General features: G+C 37.7%; 1 protein-coding gene across 2 annotated transcripts; it reads right to left on the reverse strand.

Moving 5' to 3' along the window:
* Positions 1–695: 695 nt before the first annotated feature.
* On the reverse strand, positions 696–7091 carry pdyn (prodynorphin). Of its 2 annotated transcripts, none has more exons than XM_022677570.2 (3): positions 6883–7091; positions 5807–5968; positions 696–3273 (listed from the first exon to the last, which is right to left on the reverse strand). In XM_022677570.2, the coding sequence occupies exons 2-3, from the start codon at positions 5951–5953 to the stop codon at positions 2695–2697; spliced, it is 726 nt and encodes a 241-aa protein (XP_022533291.2). In that variant the 5' UTR covers positions 5954–5968; positions 6883–7091; the 3' UTR covers positions 696–2694. The 2 variants fall into 2 exon arrangements, with proteins under 2 accessions (XP_022533291.2, XP_007233489.3); XM_007233427.4 differs by having other exon boundaries at positions 5807–5973; positions 6883–7090.
* Between the last annotated feature and the right edge of the window lie 5945 nt (positions 7092–13036).

Consider the following 13036-nt stretch of genomic DNA (forward strand, 5'->3'; position numbering starts at 1 on the left):
TACAATGTTAAAGGTGGCATTCCATCGTTTTTTCATTCATTTTAAATTGTCTAGTTCTGGCCTCTAGTATGAATGAATGACATGTGAGCTGGTTTTTGTGGGGAAAAAAGGGTTCCAGTGATACGGTATAACGCTGCCTTAGTCCAGTGGAAGAGTGGACAGGGAAAAACGATAGGATTTCGGCTCTTGCTCATGAATATTCATACATGCAAACATATTGCCTCTGACTGGCTAACAGCACTGCAACACCAGCAGGCAGCGTGATGGACAACAGTTAGAAATGTTTTAAAATAAAGACATTTTTACAATAATAACAGTTTTGCAATGTCATATGTTACTTTACAACATGTGTAAGGCCCTGCTAAGTGCAGTTTAGCCACTGATCTAGTCTTAGAGACTCTGTAAAACGCAAGATCCACTGTAGATCCTATGCAAACCTGGTTACTAACACACAGAGGTGAGTAGACCAGGTCCCTTTATAGAGTTATTTTTCAATATGACAGCTGCTGTATAGGACTGGGCAGTATAACTAAAAACACATATACCAACATGTAATTCAAAGTATCAGTTTTTATTTATAACACCAAACACAGCATGCTGTATATTAAAATACTACATATCTATGTTCCCAGTTTTTTATTTTTTTTCATAGTAAATACAAGACTATCAATTAGATGACAAATTTTGAGATGAGAGAAACTTCAGAGAAACTTTTTTTTTTCCAGGGCTGTATAGATAGTTATTTATTTAGTTGTCAAAACTCTATGTGACTATTCTATGAGCATATTCACAAACTGGAAAAAAAAAAAAAACTTTTTTATATCTTGCATTTATTTGTATGAGAATGGTTCATTTTTATTTAAAAAGTTTATTAATAGACACATCTTACAGTTTTCTATCACTACAAATATAACGCACAGAAAACGTTATGTATGATTAGTCTGAAATAAACACATTTTACAGTATTGATGAGTAATACAGTTCAACACGTCTCTCTGTGGCTGTTCTCTCCTCGAACTCGGGGTGGCGCTGTTGGACCGAAATGAAAAACACAGAAACTGCGAACTGTTGCTGATTTCTTCTCACACTGAAGTGCTTTTCTCCTTAACAGTGATATTTCATTCGTTTAAAAATACTCTGTTATTAAATGTAAGCGACACAAAAACATAGTTCCGTTGCAAGTTTTGGCAAACAAAGCTCTTGCCCTTTATTAGTGAGGTTTAAACAAGACTGCAGCATGAAGCCTAGTGGCACTTCCAGCTGACAACAACAGGACTGTACAGGGGAGATGAGGGGGTGAGCTATAGCTCACTGTTCCCAGCGAGGACTCTTAACCCTTTACTGCATGAGTTATACCTGTATCATATATAAAAAAAACCCCTAAAAGTTAAAGTAATTAGAAAAAATATTAACAATATGTTGTAAAATGTAATTTTGAGGAGTAATTTGCATTGTGTTGCCATATGTGATATGGTCACACAATCAGAATTGTGTTACAATTACATTAATTAATCACAATTACATTAATCATAAAATTCCTTTAAAAAAAAGTCATATCATGTGACGTGTGGCAGCTTCTGCTGTTGGCATTGCAGGTTGCTGTTGCCTTAAGGCAACATCTTTATTGTTCTCCCTGTATTAGCATTTTACATAAAACAAACAGCTTCTGTGGTTTTGTTAATGACATAATTGTAACATCACTCATAATTGTTTTTATTCTCATTAATTATGTGTAAATAAAACATATACATTTCGATACCACTATACACTATACATCAGCAAAATTAAATAAATAAATACAAAAAAATATAATAAATATAACTAAATCATGAAAAACATGGAATTAGATTTTGTAATATATCTATGCTGGAACAGGACATGCTCACTCGTGTTTTGGGATGGAAGCTATGTATGTTTCTTCTTATGGTGGATGTTTAACTGTTTGACTAGTTAGAATTTTTTTTAGCTTTGTTTTTTAGAAGCTCATTTGGGTAAAGTAATTAAATTACACAATAGGGTGTTTTCTGGATGAAACAAATTTTCAGCAGCTGAAACTATTTGGCTAAAAGTAGCCAAATAATTCATACTGACATGTTCAGTGTAAAGTAAATATATTTAAATTGTAATTTGTATTACATCTATGTTACCTGATTTATGTAATAGTAAAAAAGGGTAAAAGTTATTGAAACCTGCAAAAAAAAAAGTGTGCAGTTTGTTCGGTTTTGGTTTTGGCCACAAATTGTTGTGATCAAATTACACTAGCACATTTTCTGTAGTTCTGGGATGCAATATATAAATTATAAATATTTTAGACTGAAATGTTCAGTGTGCAATAAGTATTTTTAAATTGTAATTTAAGTTACTTAAACAATTGGTAAAAGTAATAAAATCATGCAAATATTTCAGTTTGTTCGGTTTTGGTTTTGGCCAAAAATGGTTGTTTTGGTGCCTCCCTAAAAATTTCTATAGATATCTTCTATAGATATCTCTAGATAGAATTATTAGCTATAGTACATAATCACACACTGCAGTTTCCTACAGGGGGGTAGGACTTTTATTTTGAAGTCGGGTGACAGATTAAAAGTCCGTGTGTTGTGTGTGGGACCCCGTGCAGTAAAGGGTTAAACGGGCTGTGTACAGGCGGTATGGATGTGTTGGGAGAGTGAGGAGGTGCAGACTGAGTTTCTGTTCGCTTTATTTTAGAAGCCCGAGCTGCTCCTCCACTGAGGGCTCCTCCTCAGATCTGACCGAGATTTTAAAGTGGCGCCTTAAAAAGCCCCCGTATCTCTTCTGGTTGTCCCACTTTAACTTGGGGCGGATTCTCCTCATGAAGCCCCCGTATCTCTTCTGGAGCTCCTGCTGCTCCTGGCTGCTCTCCTCCAGCGGGCTGCTCCTCCTCTTGGGGCCGAATTTTCTCCTGAATCCTCCGTAGCGCTTCTCCAGCCGCCCGTAGTCTCCCGCCGCGCTCTTGCTGTCGCTGCTCCTCTGCAGCAGCTTCAGGAGGGAGTCCCGCTGTTTCTCCAGCAGCCCCTTCTGCACGCTGTTCTCCCGCCACGGCCACAGCTTGCTCTTGTTCTTCTCCAGCCTCTTGATGAAGCCCCCGTAGCGCTTCACCAGGTTCAGCTCCGCGTCATCATCCTCATCCTCCTCTTCCTCGCCCTCCTCCTCCCCCTCCCCCTTCCTGCTCTCCTTCAGGTCGTCTGAGAGAGCCTGCACAGCCTCCTCACACCCGTCCTCCGCCTGCAGAGCTCCCTCACACTCCAGAGCACAAGTCTGAACAAACCACAGAGAGAGAGAGAGAGAGAGAGAGAGAGAGAGAGAAAAACACATTCATGAAGACACTTAACTCTATATGGCATATCAATACCAATACCACATTTTCGTACCATCCCAATACTTCATCTATCTATCTATCTGTCTGTCTGTCTGTCTGTCTGTCCGGATAGATGGAAGGATGGATGGATGAATGGATACTTTATTTATCCCGAAGAAAATTTAGGATAACACTATAGGTCTATAGGTTGATTAACTGGTTGGATAACACTACTGAATGCCAGTGAGCCACCACATAATTCGTGAGACGTGGGTTCAATTCCCAATCTGGGTGACTATACTGCTCTACACCAATAAAAGTCCATGGGCAAGACTCTATCTATCTATTAACATTATGGCTGGTTATATTCTTACTATATTGTAACATTCTTATTGTAAACTTAAACAGTGTTTTTATATTTGTTTCCCTGTGCAGTTAGACCACTTTTGTTACAATAATCATGATGAAGCATATTCACAGGGACTCCAGAATCCAAAAATGATATTTTCCCTCCAGAAAAAGATAAATTTAATGCCAGAGAACTTACAAAACTTACAAAAAAGGTTTGCTGTATAGTTCGTTATTGGAAGTGCTCAGTTGTTTGGAAGGAATGTGTAAAATAATAAATCTGTCTGAGAGAGATTAATTTGAACTACTTTAACCCAAACAAGGGAAAACACTCAAGCAAACATTGGTCCAGGTGTAACAAAAACATGCATCATACTGTAATGTCACTTATAGTATTATATAATAATGTATGAGAAAATTATTATATAGTAGTGTATTGGATCATAACAAATAATTAAATCACAAGTTATAATACATCATAGCATGTTGTATCGTATTGTATTTGTAACTATTATTTAATAATGTATGGTAACCTATTGCATTGTAGCATGTTGTATCATATTGTTTTACATTACGTAAGGTATTACGTTCATTACAGTATGTTTTAAGTTAACATTGTAAATTGTATCATATTGTACATTAAATTGCAGTATTTTATCATAATGCTGTTTCATACACATTACATATGTATTATTTTGCAAGGTATTGTATCGTAATGTACAGTATTTTATCATAACATTTATTCATAATGTAGGATAACCTGTTGCGTCATAGTGCGTTGCAATGTATAGCTTTACAGGTAATTGTGTTATATTGTAGCACATTGTATTAAAGTTTATTGTAATTAGGGTAACTACTCATACTGTATTGTATCACTATTTGTCAGTTTCTCAAAAATATTGTCAAACTGTATTGTATTAAAACTTGTGTTGTATAACATTGTATTTAACTTGTAGTTCACCCCATTAAAATTGCATGACATTGTATTGTATGATATAATACCGTATTTTAATTTACCATTACCATTTACCATAACCATAACATTTTATTTTACATCAGATTGTATTATTGTATTGTCCTCATTATATCAAGTTGATAACTTTGGTGAACTATGGTGACTGTATAGGATATTATATGATTTAACTAATGATGTAAATATTGTTGTCTGAACTAGATAAAAATAATTTCAGAATGAATCCAATCTAAGCACACGTTCTGTACAACACACTGTGTGATGTCAACATTCATTTTTCACCATCACTAATGCATTGAAACATTGGTGATCTCTGACGTCAGAATTGATTTATATGTGCACATTAAGTTTACGTTGATATATATTATGTATATCTTTTTGTATTCTATTCTTAAAGGTTGTACTGTTCCTTTGCAGTGTAAAAAGGGATATTTTAATAATAATTATTATTATTTGAGGGGAGCACTTTTTAACTTAAAGCATTGTGATTGAAGATTTAGAGCCATAACCCTTTAAAACATTTAAATGAAAGTTGATTCAATGTCAGAATTTTAACACTAACAGATGTGTATTAGGCAATGTTAAATAAATGTTGTTTAAAAGTTGTTTTAACTATCAATATTAAAAGATGTAAAGCAACCAAAAAAATGTATTTTACGTTTATTAAATGTTTTATTTTTCATTTTTTTATCAGGGGAGTATTTAAATAGTTAAAAGCACAATAGCCTATTTTTAGTTCTAATTATAATTATACTTTTGGTGAATTCTCATTTAAAATACATTTGGGGTGAAAATTTAATATTATTTATTTTCTATTTAGACATTTTTTACATGTTGTGCCTAACTGTACGATTTTTTAAAAATATCAAGTGTTAAACCCCTGCCTGTTCGTTTGATTAATCGCGTTAATCGCAGTTTGTTTTTTTCTGACGCTCGAAAACAAAAGTCGCGCACTGTTGTGTGCGCGCCGCCGAGTCTCGGGGCGGGAGCGCGCTCGCTGTCCGCGGTGCTGAAACGCGCTGTAGCTTCAAACACTGCAGCTCTGCAGAAACGACCTTCAACACGTCTTCAGAAACTCAACGCTCTCCTGCCCGCAGTTTTTCTCTTTTATATGCTTTAAGTCCTGGTTTCTGAGCTGCAGCTGAGGGTAAAGAAGATATCAGGAGTCTTACCAGCTGACTGAGAGGAGAGTTCAGCTCTGAGACTGGAGAGTTCTGATCTGTGGAGATCTGCTGGATACATCTGATACACTGCTCTGAACAGCCAGCCTGGGACAGGGACGGCAGAGTCAACACCAGCACCAGTACACACCACTCCATTCTCTACTGGGGCTCCTGTGCTGGAAAACACACACACCAGAGACACAAAACAGGTGGGTTTCAGTTCTGTCTGCTTCTGAGAATCAACCTTTGCTGCTCTTTCCTTCTTTAAAGGTGCTTTAACAGATTTTTAGAGTGGAAAAACACTAGAGGAGCCAATTTCTTTTTCTTAAAGAACCTAAATGTAATTTTTGTGAGGAACCTTTAAATTGCTATAGAACTCGGATCTGGTTGGACCTTTCAACATGTACAGAAGAAGAGATACTGTACAGGTGCACTTTTGTTCATCAAAGTAGGGCATTAATCAAATGACTGGTTCATATTGTAAAAGTATGTATATTCTTCAAATATATGAGCAATTCTTGTACAAATTTGATTGTTTTTGTTCTTAAAACTAATATGAAACCAATATAAAACAGTTAAATTAAGATATTTTAAGTTTGTGAGTAGCAAGCAGCCCCTTTCAACCTTACAATTAGCTTTAATATTTCAGGAAAATCGTAAAATATGAAAATCCCTGCCAAATAAAATAGTTCTTTACAGGTTTCTGACAAAAGCTCAAGACTGTCTACTGTGATTTCCTCGGGCAGCTTCTATATGTAAAGATCTGTACAATGTACAAGCCCCATTACCTTTAGAAAATACTATTAAAACAGTAATTTGATTTATTAAATAAACCTAAAATTACTTAATCACCCAGCACTAATAAGACAGTACAAATGTACACTTTTTGTGGGTCAAAGTAGGGAAAAAAAAAAACTTAATATAAGAATGTAGTACTAAAGACATACCCCTGATTACATCCTAGTTTTGTAAAGTTTTTTTTCTAAAACTCAAATTTCTATTCCTGACCTGCTCTTCTTTATGGAGGCTCCATTTAAAGCCCCTTTAATTTTAAGACTCTTAAGATAAACCCCAAGCATTATTACCTTGTCCAGACAGTCCCTCCTGTTGTCCAGATGTTGAGGTAAAAGGACGAGGCAAACGACTCTCTGATTAAACCAAACCTCGCGTCTCCTTGAGCCAAAGGATCTCCCAGTCCGAGTCACCATGCAGCCATGCGCTCTGCACTCTCCTCCTCACTTCCAGCCCCTTCATTCTTTTTATTTCAGCTGCCCACGTCCTGTCACCCACCGGCATCAGAACCAACTCTTTTCTGTGGACCAATAGGAGCAGAAACGTCACAGAGAGATCGCCCACCTCCTCCCATCTCCTCCCACCGATCACTCGCCTCCCCCCCCCCCCTGCCTTTACACTCCACTGAGGAGCCCAAATACATCTTCACACATCTCCATGTCCTTTATCAAAGTGCTGCACTGTGCTAATGAAGGTCCAGTTTCAGAAAGGCTTCTGCAGTTCATGTAAAGACCCATTCACCTACTTTGCATCCATTAGCTGTAAATAAAGGCTCTCCTCAGCGTCCTTGACTTCTAATGTATCTTTTGTTTGCTTTTGTGTCTTTATCTGTAAATGTGTACACAGTGTGTGCATCTTATACCAGTAAATATCAGGACCATTCAGCCCCTTCACATTCTGTACCTATGAACATATAAAGGCCCATTTGGGGTCATTTGTGTACTATCTCATAAATTGTGGGTCTTCTGCAAGCTTGTACACTGTTTGATCATTTTTTAAAACTAAAATGTAAATGTGAAAAGACCTTAGCTCAACATGATATCTTTTACTTGTAGACTGCTTAATCACATCACATCTTTCACTTGCAGATTCAACTTTTGATCACATTGTATTTTTTATTTTAAATGTTTACAGACCATATGGCTACTTTGCATCTTGTAAACTGTTTTAATAAAATGTATTTAACTTTAGCTAGGCCAATTGTTCTACCCATTTATTCAACTTTAGCTAGGCTAATTGTTCCACCCCTTCAGCTGCTAGTCAGCTGTATATCTCCCATCACAGGTGAAGGGGGGCACATGCCTCCTCCGACACATGTGAAGCCAATCACCGCCTCTTTTCAAACTGCTGCTGATGCAGCATTGCTGAGTAGCATCACAGCGCATTCAGAAGAAAGCGAAGCGACTTGGTTCCAATACATCAGCTTACAGACGCCTTGTGCTGATCGACATCACCTTAGGAGTGATGAGGGGAAAGAGTGCCATCTATCCACCCAGAGAGAGCAAAGCTCTCTGGCAAGCTACATAAATGGGATTTGTAGACTATTTTATCACATTTCATCCTTTACTTGTGGATAAGTTGTTCACTTTGCATTCTTTACTTGTAAACTCTTTCTATTGTAAAACTATTTCTAGACCCCTCAGCCAGTATTTGTTTAATTTGCATCCTTTGTGTGTAAGTGTGTGAAGACTATTTGCCCATTTTAAATCTATTACTTGTAGACTGCTTGTGACTACTCTGATTTAACTTTTTATAGGTATATGTTTGAGTAAAATGAACATTGTGGTTTTATTTTATAAACTACTGATGACATTTCTCCCAAATTTCAAATAAAAATATTGTAATTTAGAGCATTTATTTGCAGAAAATAGGAAATGGTCAGATTAATGAAAAAGATGCAGTGCTTTCAAACCTCAAATAATGCAACGAAACCAAGGTCATATTAATTAAAAACAACAACAAAACTAATGTTTATCTAAGGAAGAGTTTAGAATCAATAATTGGTAGAATAACCACGATTTTTTTATCACAGCTTTCATGTGTCTCAGCATACTCATCACCAGTCTTTCACACTGCTTTTGGGTGACCTTATGCCACTCCTGGTGCCAAAATTCAGGCAGTTCAGCTTTGTTTGATGGCTTGTGATCATTCAACTTCCTCTTGACTAAATTCCATAGGTTTTTAATGGGGCTCAGGGCTGGAGAATGGCCTGGCCATGACACTTTCTTAATCTGGTGGTCCTTCATCCACACCTTAATTGATCAAGCTGTGTGGAATTGAGCATTATCCTGCTGGAAATCACAGTTCCCACAGTTGGGAAATATTCCTAGAGCAGAAGGAAGCAAGTTTTAATCCTGGATAATCTTGTATGTGGCTTGATTTATGTGTCATTCACAAAGACCAAACTGCCCAATTCCAGCCTTGCTGAAGCATCTCCAGATCATCGCCGATCCTCTACCCAATTTTACAGTGGGTGCAAGTACACCTTTGCAGGTTTCCATTGAATGGCCAGGTGTTGAGCGAAGCTGAAAACTGGACTCATCAGAGTAGATGATCTTACTCCAGTCCTCTATAGTTCAATTCTTAGACTATTTTGCAAACTTCAGCCTGGCTCTTCTTTGCTTCTCATTGAAGAAGGTCCTATTTCTAGAGAGTCCTGCCTCTAAGAGATTGTGTTAAACTGTTCTTTCCATACACTTCACCCCAGCTTCTATTTGTCTTTTTATAGGTCTCTTGATGTCATCCTGGGGTTGCTGACTGACAGTTGATTTTGCCATAAACCCAACAACTTCTCTCCTGTATGATCTCTTATGAGTCTCTTATAAGACCTTTTTATCCTAATCCCCCCCAGTGAGGGTTCTGTTACTGTCAATCTCCCTTGAGGGTTCTATACAAACCTGGCAACATATGACAGAATCCATTGGCATAGGAACAATGGGGTATGTTAAAAACAGGTGGATTTGTCCCCCCAAAAATTATATCGTTTCACTCAGCTCAGCTGTACTATTAATGAGGAGACAGACTGCTGTATGGAAGGGAAATCTCTTAACGCCAATCAAAGAGCCAGTTTAGGAATTAAGCTCCACCTCTCAGTAGAAACAGCCAATCAGCTTGCTGGTTTTGCGGCGCACGGAGGAGAGTCGGTGTGTTGGTGAGGTGAAGCCCCTCCCTCGCTGTGAGATTTAGAAGTGGGATCGGAATGGAGCAGCAACTGATATTAAAACACATCTGGATGTACAGAGATTTTTCTAAAAGAAAGGTAACGGAGCTACCCATGTAAACTGTGATGAGATTGTTTCTGATAGCTGGTAAAAAGGACACATCTGTCAAACGCACTGTTAATAAACTGCAGCTGTGTTAGTCAGTTAGATTAACTTTGGAATTAGGTAGATACTGAGTCAAGGTTTAAGAAACAAATAAACTAAAGCTCTGCCACTATGAGCGGGAGGTCGCTGGTTCGAACCGCAGCTCATGCAGCTTTGCCATCAAGCTGCCGACGCTCAGAGGGAGCACAATTGGCCCTGCTCCCTCCGGGTGGGTAGATGGCGCTCTCTCCCCACATTACTCCTAGGGTGATGTCCACAGCACAGGGCGTCTGTGAGCTGATGTATCGGAACCGAGCCCCTGCGGTGGCTGACTTCATATGTATTGGAGGAAGCATGTGTTAGTCTTCACCCTCCTGGTGTGTTGGGGCATCACTAGTGATAGGGGGAGTCCTAATGAGTGGGTTGGGAAATTGGCCATGTAAATTGGGGAGAAAATGGGAAAAATTAGAAATAAAATTATATATAAAAAAAACAAATAAACTATATATGTAATGTACAACTTACCCTGTACCTAATGAGCTAATCACTATTTATTTTTTAAACTGTGTTTATTAATTTAGGATTGCAGGTCTGTGAGCTATAAAGATTGAAAATTAGAATTTAGTACAGTAAATTATGTTTGTTGTTTAAAGCAGTTTCTTAACCCTAATCACTACCTTAAATTGTGTTTTCCACCAGATCCAACTGATCAGCTAATAAAGAGTCCTTTATTGAGTTTACCTGTTAAAATCCATTAGTCCTCTGTGGACCATAAATAAATCATTATGTATATCAGCAGTGTATTAGACACATCATATCACCACCTACTTTATTAGGTGCATTTAAAGCAGAGAAAGCTCTAGAAAATGCAGAACAGTGGGGATATTCAGTAGAATATGCAGGAACAGGGTTGAGAAACACCGATCTAGGAAACCATAGGGTGGGCTTTTGTTCATATTAGCAAATGTGTCTCCACTCCCAATATCAAACCCACTCCCATGCCCTTGACAGGATCTCTCTGGTATACTTCTGCATTGTGTCAGCTAACTCCAGCAGACCAGTGCTGCTGTTTACCACCATAATGATCAAACACTGGTTTTGGTAACCTGGTCGTAAGATCTTGTGGCACACCTTTACATTACATCCTTTACTTGGAGATTTCTTTATTCTTTACTTCAAAATGTTAATATTAATTTTGGATTATTTTATCCTAAACCTGTATACCCTCTGATAACTTTACATCCTGTAATTTTGAACTATATAACCACAGTATGTAAAGACATACAGTCCTACAGTACTTTGTTACTGTCAGTCTGTTTTTAATACACTGTCTAAAAAAGACTACATATTCCTTTCACTCATGCTGATCACATTTCTGCTGTATTTTACTGGGATAAAGCTGATGATCAGCTGTGGGAGAGACTAATTCACCAGTATGGGAACATACTGGATAAGAAGCTTCTCTGTGGGAGATGTTTGGTTTCTGGAGGAAGGCTATTCATGCTAGTTTGCTGCACAGCCCCGCGGACCCTAGCGTGCGTAAAAGGCTGAGTGTCCAATTGAAGTGGGTACTTGCTCAAGGTCAAGAACAAAAGAGTCTTGTTTGCTGCTGTCTGTTTTTGCGTCAAAGTGCTTCAAGTTAAAGACATACGTGAATACACTTTGAGCAAATACACACCAGCTGCTTCAAGCCTGCTGTGTATATAATATTCCTTTGGCTACATTAGCTTAATAGCTTCAGTGTATAATTAAAGAGGCAAAATGTTAGCTTAGTTGATGACTTCATTAAAAAAAGCAGGAAAGTTGCACACATATATAAATAAGCTTATAATATGTGCGTTTTTTTACGATGAGGAACCTTTTTAATAAAATCAAATTCATTAATTTGATGCCGTATATATAATTAAATGTAGGTGTTCTAATCACTTCTATGACCAATTACACTATTCACTACTAAATATTCCACATATAGGAATCAATTGGCAAGGACAGAAACTCACAAAGTGGTAGGCCTTAAAAATAACAGAGCGAGGTCACCAACTTCCTGCAGTAAGTTGCTACAGAACATGGCCTTCAGATTAGCTCCAGAACAGCGTGTAAAGAGCTTCATCGTATGGGTTTCATTGGCTGAGCAGATACATTCAAGTCTTACTTTAACATGCAAAGTGCAAAACGTTATATGCAGTAGAATCAGCTACTGCATTTAGAGCAGTAAAGACAAGAAGTGGAGTGACAAATCATCCTTTTCCATGTAATAATACGATGGAGTCTGAGTTTAGTGGTTGCCAGAAATGCAGTTCTGGTCTGGTTGTCCTGCAAAAAGTCCTGACAGCAACTTTTAAATAAATTAGAGCTGAGACTAATTCGTAAACCTTGTGGAAAGACTTTCCAGAACAGTTAATGCTGCAATGAGGGGTGAGTTGACATCATATTTAATCCAATGGATAAACAATGGGATGCCATTCAAGTTCATATGCATGCAAAGGCTGACAAGTGTACATACATACACCTTCTAGTATTTTAACCCCATCCATTAACATACACTGTTATCTCAATTATGTCACGAAGTGTTTGCCAACTTGTATTTTTTTAATGAGGCATAATACCTGATGATCTCATGCCAAATGACTCATAAAATTTCTTTTTGGCTGAGCATCAACCAGACAAAGAAGTCATTTTACAACCCTAAATCAGAAAACTGCTCCACCCCTTATGCCCCCATGTTTGAAGAAACGTCACTTCAGTGTCCTCTAGAGTGGCAAAAATTAGACAAAGTGCTCCATTGGTTGCCCTTTACATGGGAAAAAATGACAAAGTGCCCTTTGGGGTGCCTCTTCTTGTGATAAATTATGATGATGTGCTATTTAGAGCAATAAAATTAGATGAAGTGTCTCTTAGTGCTTTTATATGGTTGCCCTTCCAATAGCAAAGTGTGTTTTATTGAGTGCCTTCCTGCATAATGATGTCCCAAAGGGTGTCCTGTCTAGTTTAGGGGAAGTTTCCTAATAGATGCCATTCTCTTGCATTAAATGTAAAGTCTCCTTACAATTGGATGAACATGACATTGCCTGTAATCAGATAACATGGCCATGTGGGGTCTGTGTATGTATTACAACTAGGTACCAACTCGAAAACATGTCCC

This window comes from Astyanax mexicanus, chromosome 13 (genome assembly GCF_023375975.1).
Source record: "Astyanax mexicanus isolate ESR-SI-001 chromosome 13, AstMex3_surface, whole genome shotgun sequence".
Lineage (NCBI taxonomy): Eukaryota > Metazoa > Chordata > Actinopteri > Characiformes > Acestrorhamphidae > Astyanax > Astyanax mexicanus.